The sequence below is a fragment of the Podarcis melisellensis genome, assembly GCF_964234715.1.
Source record: "Podarcis melisellensis genome assembly, chromosome: 12".
Classification (NCBI taxonomy): domain Eukaryota; kingdom Metazoa; phylum Chordata; class Lepidosauria; order Squamata; family Lacertidae; genus Podarcis; species Podarcis melisellensis.
This window is the reverse complement of record NC_138544.1, coordinates 32639519-32661415: the sequence shown is the minus strand read 5'-3', so window position 1 is coordinate 32661415 and position 21897 is coordinate 32639519. Positions and strand designations below refer to the sequence as shown.

Here is a 21897-nt window from a genome sequence, read left to right as displayed (position 1 = left end):
GAACAGTGCAAAGAGACACAGTTCGCAGCAGAGGTTAATCAAGATGAAAACCCACAAATGAACTTTATGGAAGGGGGGTGGTGTGTACAGTTCCTGCGATACCTGCTGTGTGTTGAGCGGAGACAGTCTTTAGCCCGTCTGTGGTATCCCACCCCTTCAGTTAAGCACACCAGTATATACACAGAGCTGATTAAAATCATCTGCATGCAGTTTTCTGGCTTCAACCTCTCGCCGGTGGTTTCATCCATTGTTAGCAATGATGCTCGGCTCTCTGAAGAGTTAAGCACAGTGGTACTCCAGCTATGTGAACAGGGTGCTTTCGGTTACTTTGGTGGCCTTCCTCCCCCCCCTTCAGATTACCTCCCACTTTGTTTCCAACCATGTGTGTGGCATTGGGAGTTGCCTGGAAAAATACAGACTTTTTCAGACTATATATAAAGAAAAATAATGAAGGAGTTTTGATACTACCGCAGGATCAAAGCCAGAAAAGGTGTGTGCTCATATATATAGCGAGCAGACCCCATAGGGAGAAAGAAAGCTATATGGATTTCTAATATGGAAATTTTTTCCTTACTGGGTTCGTCTTCTGTGTAAGATTTGGGAAGGAGTGTTGCATTTACGATTGTCTTCATGCAATGTTTCATCCTTTTGTAAATTTTAATTATTTTTAATACATCTGTGCCTATACTTCTTTTTCTTTTGTCTTGATTTGAGTATCTGTCACTCTAAATGAATCCATGCAGGAAAGCTTTGCTGGGTTGGGACCAGACTGATGGAGTTACGCTGTAGCCCCCTTGAGAGCCAGTGTGTTGATAGTGGTTAGAGCCTTGGACTAGGACCTGGGAGACTGGGGTTCAAATCTCTACTCGGCAATGAAGCTCACTTAGGTGACCTTAGGCCGATCAAACAAGGACGGGAAGAACCAAGTATGCCATCTTGAGTTCCTTGGGGGGAAATATTGGGATATAAATGCAAGAAATAAATAAATGGGGCAGGTTACTCAAAGGGACGCGGGTGGCGCTGTGGGTTAAACCACAGAGCCTAGGACTTGCCGATAAGAAGGTCGGCAGTTCGAATCCCAGTGATGAGGTGAGCTCCCGTTCCTCGGTCCCTGCTCCTGCCAACCTAGCAGTTTGAAAGCACATCAAAGTGCAAGTAGATAAATAGGTATTGATCCGGTGAGAAGGCAAACGGTGTTTCCGTGTGCTGCTCAGTTTATTCGATCTGCAGCACTTGTACAAGTGTCATGCAACACCTGCTCTTTACTTGTAAGGAGTCATTCCTTTAGAGCAGGCATAGGCAAACTGCGACCCTCCAGATGTTTTGGAACTACAATTCCCATCATCCCTAGCTAACAGGACCAGTGGTCAGGAATGATGGGAATTGTAGTCTCAAAACATCTGGAGGGCCGGAGTTTGCCTATCCCTGCGTTAGAGTGACAGCATCTGAAGTTTGGAACTCCCTGTCTGTTGACATTAGGCTGGCAATATCATTGTCCTCTTTTATATGCTTGCTGAAAACTGTTCTGTTTACGGCAGGCCTATCCAAACATATGATTTGGTTGTAACTGGTCTTAAATTAGTTGTAGATGTACAATCCTACAGTTCTATGATTCTGTTGTTTTAAGATATTTATAACAATTTTAAATGTTTTAAATACAGAGGTACCTCGGGTTAAGTACTTAATTTGTTCCGGAGGTCCGTTCTTAACCTGAAACTGTTCTTAACCTGAAGCACCACTTTAGCTAATGGGGCCTACCGCTGCTGCCGCGCCGCCAGAGCACAATTTCTGTTCTCATCCTGAAGCAAAGTTCTTAACCCGAGGTAATATTTATGGGTTAGCAGAGTCTGTAACCTGAAGCGTATGTAACCTGAAGCATATGTAACCCGAGATACCACTGTATATATTTATTTTATTTTTAATTACAGGTGTCTCTGCTGCCCTGGTAGGAAGAATGGGCTATAAATCAGTCAGTCAGTCAATCAATCAATCAATCAATCAATCAATCAATTAAAATAACTTAAAGCGGCAGCCAGACTGAGTTAGGTTTATTAAGACACTTTAGTGTTCAACATAACAGTTTCCTGTTTCTCTTAAAATCCCAAACATGCTACTGAGGAAGGAAGAAACTTAAAGCTTTTAACTTAAATTGTTTGGTCAGTCACTCATGTATGTGTTATAAATCAGGTATTTGACAGTATCATTCTAGAATCCAGTTCCTTCTTACCCTGTTGTCTAGTTCCTTGCATGACTGAATCGTGAAGAAATCTTTACGTGCAAAACTGTTTGCAACAAATCTCATTCCATATCAAATGCATTTCTTATGGTTTGTGTGCAGACAACTTCAGGATGGCAAAAGCTGTGCTTGGAGTAAAGAGTTAATGCACTCCTGAGATAGGGTTTTTCTGATCTTTCCTAAAATGCTTCTGTTAAATTGAAAGATTATAAGGATGCTGATAAACCACACTTGCTCTTTATTTTGAAGCCTCATCTTAGTCATTATAACCATTTGCCTGGCTGATGCTATTGGAGGAACCAAGCTAAAATTAACCCAAACTCTTTTTTTTTTGCGGTCCTTAATTAGCCAGCTTTACAAAATCTTTTTAACTAGCTCTCTTGAAGCCAAACATAATTTAGAATGGAATATATAAAAATGAGAACCCTGAGATGGAAATTTTAGTGAATCTGCATTACAGGCTTCAGGTAAAGAAAGAAGAAGAAATGTGTGTGTGTGTGTGTGTGTGTGTGTGTCCAAATATATATTTGAATAGGAAACATAAAATCCAAATGGCACCTCTCTGACATTCATTTTTGTAAAATGATATGCAAGGATATGGATGGAAGTTGAAGGTGGTACAGTGGTACCCAACCCTGGTAGTTTGTCTCCTGAAGCAACCCTGGCAGCAGGCACACTATACCTTTAAAAGCGTACCCCAAGCTACATACTTGCTCCAAGAGCAGGCCGCCTCCCATAGGGAGGTGTCTCAGTCTTATCTGGATTGAGCTTCAGTTTGTTGGCTCTCATCCAGTCCATTACCGAGGCAAGACACTGGTCCAGCACATCTACTGCCTCACCTGTCGATGTAAAGGAGAGATAGAGCTGAGTGTCATCAGCATATTGCTGACAATGTACTCCAAAACTCTATAGACGATCCCACTTGGTGGTTCCATGTAGAAGTTAAAAACTGCAGGGGAGATAAAAATGGAACCCTGAGGAACCCCATGTTAAAGGCTCCATGGGGCGGAAGAGTGCTCCCCAAGCACCCCCCTCTCGAAATGACCATCCAAGCAGGACCAGAATCACCACAAAACATCACCACCCACCCCCAACTCGGATAGAGGCTCCAGAGGGATACTATGGTCAAGGGAAGGTCAAGGAGAATTAATAGGGACACATTTCCCTCTCACTTCTTCCGACAGAGGTGACCAAAGCAGTTTTTGTGCCCAAACCAGGAGAAATTCAATTAGGTACACATTTAAAGCCAAATCTATCAAAATTCCACTTTCCAAAATGATGTGAACCGACAAACAGCCATCCTTCAAAATTCACATTTTTACCCGAACTTTGTGATGCAGTTCTCCAACCCAACACCGTTTACAAAAATGTGTGTATTAGGGGGAAGTGTGCATAAAAAGGAAGATATTAATGAAAATAGCATACACAAGTGCATTATATTAGGGGAAATTGCTTGTACTGTAGTCCATTAAACTGCATATACAAATGTGTTTTCTAGGAGAAATTTGCACTAAAATGCTGGTGAATTTTCATATGGATTTAAAGGGGGGGAAATCAGAAATTGTTGCCAGATGTGGAGAACTGAATTTAAGATTGGAAAAATGGAGGCAACTGAAATGGACAGATCCTTTCTTCTGCACTTGTAGTACAAATTTGCATAAGGTGCATAAAAGGATTGTCTGGTTTTATGGCTCACTAGCAGTAATGGGACACATACCCCAGATGCTCAGTGTCAGTCACACTGCTTCCTGCCTTGAAAGAAGTTCCTTTCCAGCCATCTACGTTGCATAATTTCTTTAAACAGTTAGCTTTCTCCTACAGCATCCAGCGAGAGGTTACAGACTTTACGGAGCTGTAAAAATGTGCATGGTTAATTTAAATTCATGTTGCCGGCTTCTAGGGTCGGAGTCTATGAAAATGTACATAGAGGAAGCAGTCTGGTGATTGTTTCAATCTTGTTTTGCATTATCTCTCAAAAATTGCAAGACTAGATTCGGCTAGAATGGATTCTGGGGTGGGGTGGGATTGTCCCGTGGTATCACTAAAGCACCCTCGCATCCATTCCATTGAAATACATATCCCGCTCGGAGCATACTTTTGTCCTGTCTTCATAAGAATAAAGTGAAAAAAGGAACAATTTTACCAGGTATTTTCAGTGTTAAGGGGTAGGAGAAGAAATTCTGATCAGCTTGCATAATATTCACTTGCTCTAGGAATGCTTAGCATTTTTATTATATACCTTTTCTGTAGCTGTACTGAGAAACAGGGCAGAGCGAAAATGCCCCCTGCCCCCTCTCAAATCTCCCTGCATAATAATTTCAGAAATATGACATGGTGCATACATTTTTAACATGTGTACCCCATCCTGGAGTTCCATTCTAACTGCAGTGTAGTATCGCCCTGGCCGTGTCTAACTGCTGCTATTATAACATTCTGACCTTAACTTATAGCAGAGATAGGGAGCCTGTGGCCCTCTCATTGGACTCCACCTCCCATCAGCCCCAGCTAACATGGCCAATGGGCAGGGATGGTGGGAAAGCCACAGCTTCCTTATCCCCGACTTGTTGTGGTCTTCTACTGTAGTGGGACATCTCCTCCCAAACCAACACTTTCAGATAGCAGGGAAGCTAGGCCAGTCTGATTCAGTGCCATCATTACTGAGATGCATAAACATAAAGAGCACATCTCAGACCAAGGCTAATGAGATCATGTTGTGGCGAAACATGATTTATAAACTGCGTAAATAAATGCTTAATGTTTGAAAGTCTAAATAGGCTTGCCTACATCAACCAGAGGGACGCAGGTGGCGCTGTGGGTTAAACCACAGAGCCTAGGACTTGCTGATCAGAAGGTTGGCGGTTCGAATCCCCGCGACAGGGTGAGCTCCCGTTGCTCGGTCCCTGCTCCTGCCAACCTAGCAGTTCGAAAGCATTAAGTGCAGGTAGATAAATAGGTACCACTCCGGCAGGAAGGTAAACGGCGTTTCCGTGCGCTGCTCTGGTTTGCCAGAAGCGGCTTAGTCATGCTGGCCACATGACCCAGAAGCTGAACGCCAGCTCCCTTGGCCAATAAAGCGAGATGAGCGCCGCAACCCCAGAGTCGGTCATGACTGGACCTAATGGTCAGGGGTTCCTTTACCTTTACATCAACCAGAAAAGGCTTTTGTTGGTTTTAAAGGTATTGATAGCATTTGGTTGGATTCTGCCATTTGTTGACATGATTAAATGTGCTGTGTTCATTTCATTGCCCTACAGCATTTTTATCCTATATCTAGCCATCCATCCATCTATTTATCTATCTAGTATCACTGTAGGGGCTAACCTGTGGTCCTCCAGATGCTGAACTATATTGCTGATCAGCCCTAGCCAGCAGTAGGCAGGATGCTTGGAATAGTATTTTAGCAATATCTTTAGGCAAGCCTAAGAAAAATAACACCATAACTGTTCAACTAGCTGTTAACATATCCCATCATAGATTTTTATAAAACACCCAGTTGCATCATTCCTCCAAGAGGGCTGCTGTAAACAGAATAACGAACGACTGTCAAAACAGTGTGGCTTAAGACCTCTCTTTGTCCAGTCTTAATTTCTCTGCGCCACTGTCTGTTTAATTCTTGCAGCTTGCTATACCGCACAACGATGAGTGGACCCGATTTGCCCGGACTCTGGTGGAAATCCGTGCCAACAGAGCAGACAGCGAAGAAGAAGGAACCATGGAGATCTCTGCCTAGAAGAGAGAAAGGTGTCCTTTCCTTTGTAGCCACCTGCCCTCTGTTGATTGCAGTCATGTTCCGTGTCAAGTCAGTATTATTGTGGCTTTCCATGCCAGTGTTGCTGCCAGCATTCCCCAGGGTTCTGATTTCTCCATATTAATCGCGTTGTGCTTCAAGCCGTCTGAAAATATCCAGAGCGTTTTCATGCTTCATATTTCTTTTTGAGAAGTTTACGAATGAGAGGACAAATCAAGCCCAAGTGGGTTCAGTTGTTGCCTTTTAAATCCTTTAGTAGCTGCAGTAACTAGCTAGGAACTCCTGAATAAACTTGGGCTCACGGGCGTTTCTGGCACAGTCCTATTAAATCCATATGAAGTCAGATATGATTGGGTACAGATGTGGTGCGCTTCGCAACATGGGACTGGGCCAGAGACTTTTAGATGTGGTGTTTCACATGGTGACTTACATTATGAATGGATGTACTATACGAACATTGCTGCTCCTTATTTATTGCGGTGTGCTGCATGGAACATATTTATTTGAAAGCATTAAAATAAACGATCCCAAAGCATGTGCATAACGAGCAAACTGCATTGTCTCTGCATGCCTGTTGGGGTTATGTTGAGTCCCAAACAACTATTACTGGATGTCACTTTTTACTAAAATGAAATCTGTAAAAGGGTTTGGTTGAATAAACAGAACTTTCTAAAATCGCCTATTAATCCTAGATACTTTAGCAATATTTCATGTGCAGTTGGTCCCCGGCACTCATTGCAGGATACCACTAATGATCTGAATGAGGAAGTGTTGTTTCAGAAGTAGACAGAGGCAACGGCAGTAAAATGTGTCAGAGCTGTTCTGTAGCCACATTTTGTTGGTTTTCTTCTTGATAAAATTATTTCCGTTACTGGTCAGTCAGAGAATTGTAACTTCTGGGGTAGAAACATTGATTAGATGAACAGGGTTTTGTTTTTCTTGGAGTGGTAAGAGTCAATATTACTTGTTCAGATTTGCACCGGTAATACAAATGCACAACCATAATCTTACCGGCGAGATTTCTGTGGGCCATTCTGATGCTTCATATGTATAGACCCATGTGTAAATTTAAGCTCTGAGCTTCTGCAGCTTCCCAGGCACACGGGCCAATTTTCCACTGTTAGCGCTCAAATTACTGCAGAATCTGTCTGTGCACTTACACGAAGTCTGACATTACTTCCTCTGTTCAGCTGCAACCATTGGGATGGTCCATTGGGAGGGCTTTGGAGTCCTGCCTGCCCATCCCGCTTCCATCAGTCCCACCCACCATGGTCAGTGGTCAGGGATGGTGAAGAGCTACAAGTTTCCCATCCCTACATTAGTATCCAAATTGGACATACCTTCCTAGTCCACTGTTAAATGATCCAAAATAAGTGTCTTTTGTCAATGGAATGGGACTGGCAGTATCTCAAGGTGAGGGTTGTTTGGATATTGGTTAAGCTCCACGTCAGCATCTTTCATCCTAACCTGCTCAAAATGATGCAGAGGACCAGTTTGGTCCAGATACTTGGCTTTACAGAGAGAGGCAAAGCAAAAAAAGCAAAACTACACATTTTGGTCCTATTTTTCACAATTCCATTTTTTTCTCTCTGCAGCCACGCATCTGCCAACTGGCACCATCCGTTTTGTCCCCGGACTTTGCCAAAATATAGTTGTTGGATTTAGCGCCCTGTATTTCCTGCAAAGTTGCAGCGCTGCCTCTTAGGCGGCAAGTAGGACTACTTTCTAAAGTACACACAGAGAGTGGTTAAAAAAGCACAATTTGTTCAAGTGCTGTTTCTGGGTTATTTGCTGTGTTTAACTTCCCCAGGGAGTTCCATAATGAAAGTATCTTGAGGTTTACTTATTTCCAAACCAGCCAGTAATTTATTATGTATAATCATTAGATTTAAAATATGTCCTTTAGCGTAAGCAGCACAGCTAAACGGCTCAAGTGACAAAACGATGCTTCCATTTCCAAAGTGCTTTTTACGCTGCTCATTTTCCACAGTGCAGAGCCTAATCAGAACCGACAAGCCAAATGCACAGCCACACCAATTGGGCTGTGCTCATCGGACGCGTCCAAGGAACCAACGTGGCAAAAAGGTCCTCCTTGGTGGCACATTCAGGGCACTCTTGCCCTGAAGTCTTGGTGCAGTTAAAGTGATGGCTGCTCTTATCAATAGCGCTGCAGTCCTTACCCTATCCCTATTATAGCTGACTGGCTGAGGTTAAGACAACAGGATCTTGCTTGTTAAATTTGTGGCAGAATTTGAGGTTTGAACAAGGTGGGTCGAGGAGACTGCTCAGTATTCAGCTCAAATTCTCAGCCAGGACACAACTACAGTACCCATACAAGGCACAGCAAGGCTTTATAAATTCACAGCCTGGCCTTCTTTTCATGAAGAAGTCAAGTTGGCAAAGTCCCCACTAAGCCTGCTCCCAGCCAATGCTTAGGCACCTTCTATTTGAACCTTTAAATGGCTGCTGAAAACTTTTTTGTTCTGCCAGGCTTATGCAGGCAATTAAGAATAGGTAATAGTAGTACCAGATTTTAATTTTTATGTGTGTTTTTAAGTATATATAGATATTATTGTAAAACATTTTGATATTTCTTATAATAGCGACCAGTGTATAAATATTTTTCTTAAAATAAATGCACGGAGTTCGGTTCTGCTGCAAACACCCAAAGCTTGTTTAATGAAGGCCTTGCTCTTAATTGAGACGTAGAACTTTAACCAATCAGTTCTATTAAATCAATAAAAATGGCAGTATTCCGATTTTACGTTTTAAGTAATAATTTGTGGAGAATTTGATCCAGTTAGTGGCTTTAGTTAACGCTTTAAAAAGATCCAAGGCAAACTTTTTTATTACTATTAAAAACCAAAGCCTACATCCATTTTATAAAAATGGGACGAGCTTTTAAAAAGCTACCGGTGGTCTCAGCATGGGAAAACAGGCCATGTGGTGGCATCCATGACAGATGGCTTGCACTGTGAAGCCTTTCTAGGCACATGTTGCAATACTTGTTAAAAGCAAGAAAAGAGTTCAGCCCTCAATGACTTAACCTCTCTCAGCCCCCTTAACGAAGTACAGCTCCCATAATTCTTTGCAGGAAGCTGTGACTGTTTTAAAGTGGTGTCATGGCGCTTTCAGTTGATGGCCTTTATGTGGCCTTAATGTTGGTCTCAGTTTCCCACTAAACTCTGCAAGGCAGCCCCACGCGCCACCCCCTCCAAAAGAAGGCAAAATATTTAATCTGGTTGTTGTTGTTATTATTGTATTTTTGTTTTGTTTTTTTAAAAAAAATCTGTTTTAATTCATCAAAATTATTCAGAATTTCCACACAAATATTTTTCAATTACAAGCTGGCAGTTAAGGCAGATACCATTGATACAGTGCATGGATTTTTCTATTGCATTTATTTAAACAAGCAGCAGGTTACTCTAAGTGCACCAACACAAAAAACAAGAACCCAAATATCAGCAGGGCCTGGTGTGACTCCCTTGGGCACAGCCTCCATTAGTGTCGACGAAAGCTGTGCTGGAGCCCTGAGCCAAATAGCACTGAAGAATGTATAGCTACGCCTCTCGATGGCTCGTGCCTTTTGGTGTTGAATTTTCATCTCATGTGGTACGATGCTCTTCCATAAAGTGCAGAGACTATGGAAAAAAATTACATTTCTCCCCCCACCCCCAACCCCACAAGCCTTCTGATACCAGGAACAGAATATAATTACTAAACGCTCGTCGATGTGGTTTCAGTTAGAAAAACATGTTCCCCATAAAACCCTCCTAATACAATCCAGGAATGCAACTTGTGCGTGTAGTACTCATGTAAAATACAGTCACTCTTGGCAAGAGTCAGGTACCGTTCGTATCGACACCTTTCAAATCCTCCGGTACGGATGCAAATGGAATGTGTCCCCAATTCTTAGACGCACTGTCTAAATTGTTCTGCGTTGAGCACCATGATCTCTGCTGAATAGCCAACATGCAGCCATGACGACAGGACAGCCCTCCCCGAACCACACCACCCTCCCCAACCAGAAGAGCAGTTGCATACTTCCCCAAATGAGCCCAAGTACATTCACAATCCCAGGTATGTGCAAGAAAGAACAAAAATGCATTCATGGACCCAAACCGATAAGACTACTCTAGCAAGAATTTCACAGTGATCTGATAAAGGAAGTGCAGAGACCAATGATTCACACTTAAAAGATGGGGAGCAGGTGGGAAGAAAGACTTGCAGATCAGGTGGTGCTGGGTTGAGACCGGAAAGCTAAAGGAATGAAGTATTAAGACTGATCAGATGAATGGCTCTTTCCCAACATTCTGTAAAAGTAAGTCGCTGCCTTGTGATCAGACAGGCGCTGCCTTTGAGGTAGGTGGTGAAGACCTAAATCGAGGTAAGTAAAGTCCAAATTTGTTTTCAATTCCCGCAAAAGTGGCAACGGCCAACTTGTAGCCCCCCACGTGGTCGGGGTTCGGTGCAGGTAGGGTGATCCTAGTTTTCAGAACGGCTTCCGATCCAGCTGGCTTCCTGAAATACATATTTTATCAAGTGTGATTATGCAGCCTTCCACCCTAAAAGTAAAGTTCTTTCCAGAGAAAAAGAGCCCACAAGAGCTTGCCTGGGACAAAATGCTATTTGGTTCCGCCTCTCTCCAAACTCCTTCCCTTCCGTGGCTATTCCTCCTGGTCATTGGGAACATCAGCACTCAACCTTATGGAAGAGTTGGTACCTGGGGCTGGGGAAGGACCATAGCTCCGTGGTAGTGCACCTGCTTTTTATGCAGAAGGTCCACAGTTCAATGCCCAGCAACTCCAGGTAAAGCAATGCCCTGACTGAAACCGGGCAGACAGTACTGAGCTAAATGGGAAGCTTCCTATAATCTTCTTTTCCCTCTTTTGTGCCGATTTCTTATGCAATCCTTTCAGACAGCAAGCCACCATTTTTTTTAAACTTTAGTCCGCTGACTAAGATGCTCTTTGACTGCAGTTCCCATCATCCCTGGCCACTGGTCTTGCTGGCTGGGGCTGACGGAAGGTGGAGCCCAACAGCATCTGGGGTAGAGCATGTTTTACATACCTGTATAAAAACAAAGTCCTATATTCTCCAGCAGCTGCCTATAAAGCAGCACAGTAGGAGCACGTTAAAAATTACCTTTGAGACTCACCCAGCAATCTGTTCAATGCGAAATCTGTTTTGAGTGTCGGCAGAAGAGGCGAAAACATGGAAACTTAAGGGGACATGATGCACCAGTGATGCAAGTCTTAAGACTAGTGCTGATGAGACTTCTCAATCTCATCAACAGCATTGCAGTATTAACAGCATGCCAACACTACTGTACTCTACCATGCCAAAGGTTTCTAATGATTTTAATCTTTTTTTTATTGGCAGATGGAAAAATGAAAGTTTTTCTTCCGTATCGTTCACTAATGGGTTTTCCCCCTTCCCCCCTTATTCTTCTCTCTCTATTTTCTTTCGTTCTTCCTTGTTTTTCGGCTTTTGTTTTTCTGCTTTCTCCAATTTCTTTGGAGTCCTATGTCTGGGGCCTTTATTAGAGTTCATAGATTGTATACTCATGGGGGTAGTAGAGGGTTGATGGAGGACCCTGGGTGATGACCAGGAAAATGCTGGTCCCCCAGGATATGAGGCTGGGAGGAGAAAGGAAAGATCCCAGGTAGGAGCTGGGAGGAGCTACTGTCATCTGTGGGTGGTAAAGGACCAGGAACTACTTTTAAGAGAGAACTTTGTTTGGAAATCAATAAAACTATGTTGTTTTGTTTTGTTTTTAAAGGACTTCATATTTCACTTCCATCAATTTGTATCTTCTGTAGTTGTAATTTTATTGTATTATGGGAAAATCTTAATAAAAAGTCTTTTTAAAAAACCCTACTGCACTCTGTGAATGGATCTTCCCTTTGCTATTTAACTACTCGTGTTCCTCTTCCTGTCTGCCCTCATGTACATGACAAGCACTGGTGTTAAAAAGTGCATCTCCCCTGAGCTTTAGTGACCCTTAATTCATAAATAAAATCTGGAGCTCTTTATGACTAATTCCTATAAAGAGAGCCAAGGTGGTCAACCCAACATACTTACGTTCCTCCAAAATCAATGTAGAACCATCTCTGCAGAAGCTCGTAGGTCACTAGGGTTACTCCAAACTGAGGAGACGACCGAAATACACGAGCTGAGGGGAGGAAACCACACCATTATTAGCCACATTAATGCATCAGGTTAACATGCATCCTTCCTTGTTAAAATGAATGTTTGCAAAGGCTACCCGCAGCTCCTTTCCAAAATGCCCTGGGGCCTTCCTCTCGCAGGATCTTCCCGAAACAGTCAATCACGCCGCTGTAGGTTGTTTGTCCTGCACGGGCTGCCACCTGTAACCTCGTCTTGATCACATCTGCAGGCGTCACTAAGGAAGCGGCAGGCATTCCTGGAGAAAGGGAAAGCAGGGCAGAAAGGAAACCAGAGATGGGTGAGCTGGCCTGTTAAGACCCTGGGAAGTTTCCTTATGTTCCATCTAGCTCAGTATGGTCTGTGCTGACTGGCTTACTAGCAGTACATGTGAAAAGTATCTAGGGGTCAACAGTGTGATGCAGCAGCAAAAAAGGTTAATGCCATTCTAGGCTGCATCAACAGAAGTAGTGTGTCCAGATCAAGGGAGGTCATAGTACTCTCCCTATCTCTTGGGGGCGTGGGGGGGGCGCTGTGGTCTAAACCACTGAGCCTTGGGCTTGCCGATCAAAAGGTTGCGGTTTGAATCCCCGCGACGGGGTGAGCTCCCGTTCCTTGGTCCCAGCTCCTGCCAACCTAGCAGTTCAAAAGCACGCCAAAAAGTGCAAGTAGATAAATAGGTACCGCTCCGGCAGGAAGGTAAATGGCATTTCCATGCACTGCTCTGGTTTTCCAGAAGTGGCTTAGTCATGCTGGCCACATGACCTGGAAAAACTATCTGCTGACAAACTCCGGCTCCCTCGGCCTGTAAAGCGAAATGAGTGCCACGACCCCAGAGTCATTCGCAACTGGACTTAACTGTCAGGGCTCCTTTTACCTTTACCTATTCTGCCTTTGTCAGACCACATCTGCAAAACTGTGTCCAATTCTGGGCACCACAATTTAAGGATGTTGGCAAGTTGGAATGTGCGCAGAGGAGGGCAACTAGGATGATCAAGGGTCTGCATACCAAGCCTTATGAGGAATGGTTGAAGGAGCCAGGTATGTTGAGCCTGGAAAAGAGGAGACTGAAAGGAGATAAGGTAGCCATCTTCAAATATCTCAAGGGCTGTCACATGGAAGATGCAGCAAGCTTCTTTTCTCCTGCTCTGGAGGAGAGGATCTGAACCAATGGCTTCAAGTTACAAGAAAGGAGATTCCAACTAGACATACAGAAAAACTTTCTGACACTAAGAGCTGTTTGACAGTGGAACAGTCTCCCTCAGGAGGCTGTGGACTCTCCTTCCTTGTAGATTTTTAAGCAGAGGTTGGCTGGCTATCTGTCATGGATGCTTTATTTTTCTTTTTAAGTTGAGAGGCAAGCAGAAGTCTTCAATAAAATGTCTAAAGCTTGCAGAGGGTCTTGAGTTCCCTTTGGGGAGGTAAAAGTCAGCTCCCTTGTAGTTTCCAGCATTTGCCCCTATGTGCAGAAGACTGGAAATTTTTGCACTTTTTTGACTTCAGGGCTACATCCTGTGAGAAGTCTTGTTAAACTCAAAACAGGCAGACAGGTACAAGTTGTGCACAATGCGCCAAAATAAAATAAAAACCCCAAACCCCAACTCAATAATGTTCCATATTTTCCTTTGGGCATATGCACATTTTTCAGCGTCTAATTTCTTCAGCAAAGTCTTGTTGGAAGATTTATGCTGGTAGATAAACAACAGAAAGCAACAAATACCGAATTATCAGCAGAGAAGGGGCCACAATCCTGAAACATGCTCTCTCCACGAAGTCAAAAGGGGCATCTTGAATGATTTTAGGCCTTGAACCAGCAGTTTTTCAAGCTCAGTCTAATGAAATAATCCGTATTTAGATTCAAAGAAAAACAAGGGGGGAGGACAAAAATAAAGCAAGACTGTATTCAAAAACAGTGTCTCTTCTTATTTTATTACTTTTCCATTTTGCATCAGTTCCAAACCAGCTTGGTCAGATGTAGATGCATAAATCTCCTTTGCTTTTGCTTTTTTTTTCATCTTCTTCTTCCCTCTAAAGCTTAATAATTCTGTAACAGTTTTTGTCCAAACCAATGTGGTTTGGCTCCAGAACGCCATCTCTTTTTTTTTTAGTAGTCTCCTTTGAAAGAGATGTAAAAGTGTGTGTTTATCACCAAAATAAGGACTGCTCCTCCTCTCTCAAAACCCATTAAGAAAGAAAGGAAAACACACTGTGCGAACATTCACATTTGAACATTTGGCAGAAGGTGGCTTTCTCTTAACATGGTCAGCGCTTCCCTTCAACTAGTCCACGAGTCATCCATTTCACCTCCTGCTTATGAGACACAGAAGCTGGACTTTCACTCTTTAAAAATTAGCTGACTCTTGCAAAGACAGCAGCCATGCAGGCTGAAGCCCCGTCCCCGCTGTGGAGGTGGTATTTCACAGAAACGATGCCGCCATGTGAGCCTGGTCTGGCCACAAACCAGCCAGTAGTCTTGCATGCTTCCAAGGTACTCCCCCTTGGGGACATCAGCAAGTGTGAACTAGCCCTGAGCTTTGTGGTACAATTCCCAAATAGTTTCCATCTTATGCAAATTTTTGGAATGCAACTATCTGCAAGGCTTTGAAAACGACATGCCAGGACTCTTCAGAAACGTCTTTTAATTGCAAAAGTCCAGGCACCCTCGGCTGAATTAAATAGTCTAAAGTAGGTTGCAAAGCAGGCATCGTACAGTTGAGTAAAAACTCATGCCGCCCTGGGCACCTCTGGGAAGAAGGGCAGGATATCAACTGAATTAATACTAACAACAGTAATGACACGATCCAGAAACACTTCGGTATAGGAACCAAGAGACTGCTGTTTGTGGCAAGGAGGTTAACAGGTGAGAAAGAAGCAAAGATAAGTTTGGAAAATTTTGGACAGTTGTCCATTTGCTCCTGAAATGTGACGTTCAACTTAGGGGTGTGTGGCACTGCTTTGCGGGGGAGGGGGGAATTCCAGTCCTACTTGGATGGTAGTTTCCAGAGGGTGATGCTTTGGGAGTGTTCTTTGGCCCTGTGGAGCCTAAATGTGGGGTTCCTCAGGGTTCGATTGTATCCCCCATGCCGTTTAATGAAACCACTGAGTGGGGTCATCTGGGGTTTTGGAGTAAGTTGTTGGAAATATGCTGATGACACACAGCTCTATTCATTTACATCTGGACCTCTGAGGTGACAATGGTCTTGACTCAGTCAAGAAATTCCAGGTGAGTGCTATCCCTGGACAGACTTGGATGGGGTTGTGCCAGTCCTCAGCCCTTGAATTCTCCAGATACTTTGGGCTACAACTCCCATTAACTCCATTCACTCTGCCAATGGCAGAGAATGATGGAAACCTCAGTCCAAAACAAATGGAGGGCACCGTGATAACTACTTGTGGACTGTGCCTCCAACATTAGCCAAGGCTTAGCATGGGGGCCTTGTGAGAAACCTACTTCTGTCCTGAATAACCAAACCTAGTTCCTGTCCTCATTTCCAGAGGAAGAATCTCTTCCCAAAAAGTCTTTGAATGCTCCCAGTCAGGGGAGTGCGATTATTATGTTTCTGCCCATATAAAGTATACGTGATAAAACTACAGTTCTTCCTATAATCCTTTACTTCCTTTTAGCCCAATAATATCACCCTTGCTTTCGCTAGTACCTGCCACTCATTCCCACCCTCCCCAGTCCTATACTGCCCGATAAGAGAGTCAAGTCACTGCCCTGAATACTAATCAGCTAATGGAAGATAACCTGAAATGGAAATATAGTAAAAAAAATTACAAGATAGGGTCCACATTACTGTGCATTTTCTAACCCTATACTGGCAACTACTGATAAAGAGAGGCTACTTCTGTGGCTGAACTGAACTTCAAAGAGACAGTTATCACAGTCTGCAATCGCTCAACAATGGGCAGAGAAGGAAAAAAATTAGAAAATCTAAGAAATGGCTTGGCTCAACACACTGGCTTAGGTTTCAAGTCTAGATAGGATACAGAGCTCAAAAACTGTTTTGTTCCATTATGTTGGGTTACAATTGACCCGGCTTTAAATCCATAGTCTTCCGACTATTCAGCAAAAGGAATGTACTAACTGAGCAGTTTTTAATAACTGCATCTCTTGTGGATGTTATACCTAGTCATGTATCATAGGAGTAATTAATTATATTACCACCTGATCCCTTATATCCTTTGCTCAATCACTAAAGACTTCTTGGGAGTCACTGTTAGTGGCTCCTCATGGCTTGGATAAATCATGTGTTCAGTATTCTGAGTCCATTTCTGCAGGGTTTCCCACACACCACTTAGACACAACTGTACTCAAGCAGCATACAAACTGTCAAAATAATAATGAATTAAAAAATGAGAATCTGAAAGTCCCAAATCAAAACAAACATCTGCTGTAGAATGGTGCATGCCATCAGCACTGGGTTAGCTGAATACAGACAGCAGACAATCTCTCAAAGGGGTTGGCTGCCTGGAGGTTTCACTGAGAGAGCAGCCTGTTTGATCTCAGAAGTCATGATGAGCTTTGTAGGTCATACATATAACTAGACTATAATGGTGCCCAGGGCTATGGTACAGATAACATGGGCAACATTTACCACAGCTTACTCTTCACAACAGAACAACTCAACAGGGAAATGCACCCAATCTAAATAGGCATTTTCACAAGTGAAGAATCATTTCACAGTATTTGTAATCAGGTGCATTTTACTACTTGACTCGTTCTAAAATCGATTGTAGGCCTTGGCTGGAAGGAAGTACTGAAGAACACAGGAAGAATGTTGCAAGGTCAGAACTAAGGACAGGCCAGTGCAGCATCTAAAAGTGGCCAATCTATGGGATGCAGACAAGCAGGATGTGAGAACAACAGCACTTTTCTGAGAGCAATCCCAGGCAACTGGTATGAAGAGAATACTGCCTCTTGGTATGGGAAGTAACCGCCATGACCGGTAGCCACTGACAGCAGTAATCCTCCAAAAAATGTGTACAACGATCATTTAAAGCCATCCAAGTTGGCAGCTGTCCATCACCAAATATGGTGGCAGCAAGGTCAACAATTTAACTTTGCACCGTGTCTTGACTCTCCCACCATCTCTGTCCATTCAGCTTCACTGGGTGACTCCAGGTTCCAGCTTTATAAGAGACAGAGGAGAAATTCTCACTCTCCACCCCATGTTTTATTATATATACCTCTTTCCCGCGCCACTTTTTATTTGCCTTTTCTTAAAACAAACAAATAATCATTAAACATTGTACGCCTTTCCTCACAGGAACCCCGTGATAATTTTGGCTGTCCTTTCCCTGCACCTTTTCCAGCTGTACAATATCCTTTTTAAGGTGTGGCGACCAGAACGGCCACACAGGATTCCAAGTGTGGTTTGGATATACTCAAATGCTTAGTCATCAGGGAATGGACTTTCTTGCATTTCCCCAAAACCAAGCATCCGGGTTTGCATACTTAAAGCCTGGACACTCTTTTCTTTTCTTTCTTTTAAAGAACACAGCAGCGAGGAACTGAGACTCAGCACTGGTGTGTGAACATTCACAATGTGTTCACCAGAGATGTGTGAAATATGGAACAGACGAGTGCAGAAGGCTGATAGACAAGGGCTGAGACTCAGGGGCATGGCATGCAGAAGGCCCGAAGTTGAACCCTGGGCATCTCCATATGTAGGGCTGGGAGAAAACCCTGCCTGGAGAAGCTGCTGCCAGTTGGTACAGGCAATACCAGATGGCTCAATGGCCTGACTCAGTAGAAGGCCGCTTCCTATGTTCGTAAGCCATCCTATTTAAAGTCTAAGCATATGCTGATTTCGTGGTCTAAGAATCAGCACTTCAGACCTCTCGGTTGTCATCCTCCAAACTAAGCAACAAAGACGCATGTCCATGCAGGCAAACGGCAGAGCCGGGAGTGAACCAGCATCTCGGAACCTTTTAGCTACCAACAGAGGAAGTGGATAATCTAGCCATCAGTCGTAAAGAACATTTGGCTGCAAAGAGCATCCGGATATTATATCCTGCCTCTTTATATAGACAGTACATGTTGAGAGCAAAAACATGCCAAGTTGGGAAAGGAAAGGGGGAGAAGAAGGTGAGAGAGGGACCGCTTAGAGCTCTGCTCAGAGTATTCGGCACAGACTGAAGCAGAGCCCAATGCTGAAAGAGCTGAATGCTGGGGTCAACGCCTGTGGTTTCAGGAACGGGAGCAGTTAGCTTTGATACTCTCGCATTTGGAATACAGAAGGCAAAATGCTCAATGCCTGCTTTTTCTGGGCTTTCTGAACTGTGACTCTACACAGGGCCCCTTTAGCTGCTTCTCAGCAGGACAGGGGGGAAAAAGCATTTGCTATTTGCCTTTTCATTCCATGCAGAAGAGGCCTGGCTTCTCCCAGAGCCATTACATTTCCATTATCTATCATAATAACAGAAGTTCACCTTTTAGATAGATTTATATGCAGGGTTTCAAATATGCTACTTTAAACATATGCTGATTTGAGCCACACTGGAGAGAAAGATTTTTTTATTTTATGTATAACTTTTTTAAGAGAGAGCTTTCCCCTCTCTACCCTTTCCAATAGTCAACAAAGTTTATTATGCCAGCCAGCAGCTTCTCTTTTATCATAGTGGCTTGGTCTCCTCCTGTCAGAAGGCATGGATAGATTTGGGGCAGGCCTTCGTAATCTTATATTATTAACATGACATTCAAAAGTCTGCTGATCAAGGAGACATCAAAAGTAAGAATATTCTTTTATGAGCCACTTTTAAGCAACCCCTTTTACGGCCCCCACCCAAATGCCTGAGAAAGAGAGCTCTTTGCATTACCATTTCAACTTTCAAATCTATCATAGACTGACATAACAGAGTCTGAAAATGGAAGTCATTCCTAGTGCAGACTGGCTGCAATGCTTGAGTCAGCTGTACGTAACCGGCTAGCAAGGGTCTAGCAGTTGGTCACCAGCAGCATATGACGCCAAGACTCTGGCAAACACACTAGCTCCAGCACTTAAGATTCTGGTGACATGACCTATAAAGCAGAACACCAGGCAGCATCTCTCTGTGCATTCACAGTAGTCCCTTCGGAGACCTAGTCCTTCACATATTCATCTCAAGCTTTTAAAAAGACGCCCATGAGCCTTCTATTGCTACATCATCATGTGGCAAAGAGTTCCATGAGCTATATTATGCATCATGTTCCTTTCACACGGCTTAAACCAGATGCCAATCCATTTTTATAAACTCCCAAGTTATTCTTTTTTTCTTTTCTTTTCCAAATCTGGAGAGAATTGCAAAAGAATTCTCTATAAGATTTCAGGCACAGCACGTACAGGAGGATACAGTCATCTATGGGTATGTGTGCAAGGAAATCTGAGCCTTAGGAGAAGGAAAGCATTGGGTGTGGGGGCTCTGCACACTAAACCTCATGTCATTTCATCTTGTCCTGCTAGTGCAGGGGCAGGCATAACAACTTTGGAGCAGAGAACATGCTTTGCAATGCATCAGTCCCTGGCACCTTCAGTCAAAAGAAACAGGGAGAAGCTGGTGGACTAGGCCTCTGCCTACAACCCTGGAGAGGCTCTGCCAGGGAGCACCATAGCCTAAGGGTTGCCAATGTGGTGCCCTCCATATGTTTGTTGGACTACAACTCCCATCATCCCTGACCACAGGCCATGCTGGTTGGGGCTAACGGGAGCAGAAGTCCAATAACATCCGGAGGCACCGGTTCTCCCTGTGCTAGTCCTAAACAATCACCTCTTTGCTCAAAATGTTGCTTCCTCCAGATCACTTACCAGTCCACCTCCATGGCAATTCCACTACTGAACAAAGTCCACGACACAGTTCCTGATCCAACTAGATACAGATTAAACTACTCAAGGGCTCAATCCACTTGCAATCTCCTGGCACCAAAGGGTACAGAACAAGGGTGGGGCACCTTTTCTGGCCAGAGGGCTGGATCTTTATCTCCCCCCACCTGCCCTCCCCTCCAGCAGGCCAAAGCAGACAGGTAGGTGGGGCTGCTGGGCTGCCAATCACCTGGCATGCTTTCCTCTGAAACCCTGAGTCAAGTGAACCATTGTGTAAGCATTGTAAGCATTATTATGCAGGGATGAGTACCAAGGGCCTGAAAATCATCCAGCTCCTGGTGCTTCTCCTTCAAATGTCCACACATTTGAAGGGGTGGCTGTTTTAAAGCCCCTCGTTTTGAAGCATAGGGGATGTACACAAAAGTCTTCCAACTACATGCATTGGAAGAAGAAACATGTGAGAGGCTGAAGTTGTGCTCCTATCCCTCTGCCAGCTGCTGGGTGGTGGCAGCAATGCCTTACTGGGCAACTGGGAACTTGAGGTCAAATGTAGGGTGGTTGAGGTCGAATGTAGGGTGGTTGAGCGTGGCTTCCTAAAAAATGCCCTGGCAGGCCAAATGGAGAAGACTGGCAGGCCATGCCTGGTCCCTAGACCAGAGCTTCACCACCCCTGGTACATGAATGTCCCAAGAAAAAACATTACTTACCAGCTATTGCTCCAGCTAGAAGCAGCGACCAAGGGCTCACCCGCCCATCTTCACCTGCAAAAGCAGATTTCATGTGAGCGTAACAGGGGAAGTAAATGGCAGAGAAGGGGATGTCGCGGAGAAAGCATGCCTTGGCTCCCTAGGACAGGAAAACAGAACAAACAAAGAAAAGCTGCATTATGGACAGAACCACAGCAAGGTAGAGGAAGGGTCGGGAGTTCTGAGAGGTAGGACAACTCTTTTTGCTCTCCCCTCCTCTTTAGAAAAGGAAGAGCAAAGGCCACAACCCAGTGCAGAATTAAGTTGCAGACCACAGAATCCAACCAGCTTCTTAGGCACGCTTGTTTAGAGTAGACAGTGGCTATATTGTTTTGCAGGAGCAGCCAGTGCAGCGGAGCCACCCTCAAGACACCAGCACCACTGTTGCTTACCTGGGTGGCACAAGGTGGGGGGGGGGCAGTGGTGTCTGCACAAGTGCACTGGTGGGAGTGCAGGAGGGGCTCTGCTGGGATGCATGGGCAACCCCAAGCTCACTACTGCTGTACTCACTACCGGTGTCAGGACAATGGCTTTGTGACACTGAACCACTGCACCAGCTACTCCTGGTTTTCTGCTGGCAATGTAAAAATGCCACCCACTTGTGGAAAGGTATCATAGTATTGCAGAGTTGGAAGGGACCACAAGGGTCATCCAACCCCCTACAATGAAGGAATCTTTTGCCCAACGTAGGACTCGAACCCACAACTTTGAGGTGAAGAGTCTCACGCTCTACCGACTGAGCTATCCCAAGTGTTGTGCAAAGTCTCAAAAAAAGTTCTCACACTGTAGATTTAAGGATGTGGCCGACACAAATGCCTACTGGCACCAGGCAGGTGCCTTCACTGAATTTTTTTAAAAAACATTTTTTGTTTAGGCAAGTCTATCCAGACACGCAGATGTTGATGTTTTAGTTTACTGCTGGTTTTAATTGTGGGGTTGTTGTTTTTTTTAACATGTTTTAAATGTTATGCTTTTACTGGTAATTTTAATATCGTATTGCTTGAAAACCGCTTAGAGGTTTTGTTACAATAAGTGGTATATAATTTTTGCTAAATAAGAATAGAAATGCTTTATGAATGGTCTTTGGCTTATAATAAAGTAAAGGTAAAGGTACCCCTGCCCGTACGGGCCAGTCGTGACCGACTCTAGGGTTGCGCGCTCATCTCGCTCAAGAGGCCGGGAGCCGGCGCCGTCCGA

The 21897-nt window shown here is 44.0% G+C and overlaps 2 protein-coding genes across 8 annotated transcripts in view; one reads left to right on the top strand and one right to left on the bottom strand.

Moving 5' to 3' along the window:
• The window catches only part of DYNC1I1 (dynein cytoplasmic 1 intermediate chain 1), a 219519-nt gene extending 212849 nt beyond the window's left edge, over window positions 1–6670 (top strand). For all 6 annotated transcript variants that reach the window (XM_081882855.1, XM_081882857.1, XM_081882858.1 and 3 more), the window contains one exon: window positions 5856–6670. In XM_081882855.1, coding sequence (XP_081738981.1) covers window positions 5856–5966 — 111 coding nt within the window. In that variant the 3' untranslated portion in view covers window positions 5967–6670. The remainder of the gene's footprint in view (window positions 1–5855) is intronic.
• Window positions 6671–9268: 2598 nt separating this feature from the next.
• SLC25A13 (solute carrier family 25 member 13) overlaps window positions 9269–21897 on the bottom strand; it is a 110392-nt gene continuing 97763 nt past the window's right edge. For both annotated transcript variants that reach the window (XM_081882853.1, XM_081882854.1), the window contains 4 exons: window positions 20662–20800; window positions 12253–12411; window positions 12069–12159; window positions 9269–10505 (listed from right to left, as the gene is read on the bottom strand). In XM_081882853.1, the coding sequence (XP_081738979.1) occupies window positions 10325–10505; window positions 12069–12159; window positions 12253–12411; window positions 20662–20800 (570 nt within the window). In that variant the 3' untranslated portion in view covers window positions 9269–10324. The remainder of the gene's footprint in view (window positions 10506–12068; window positions 12160–12252; window positions 12412–20661; window positions 20801–21897) is intronic.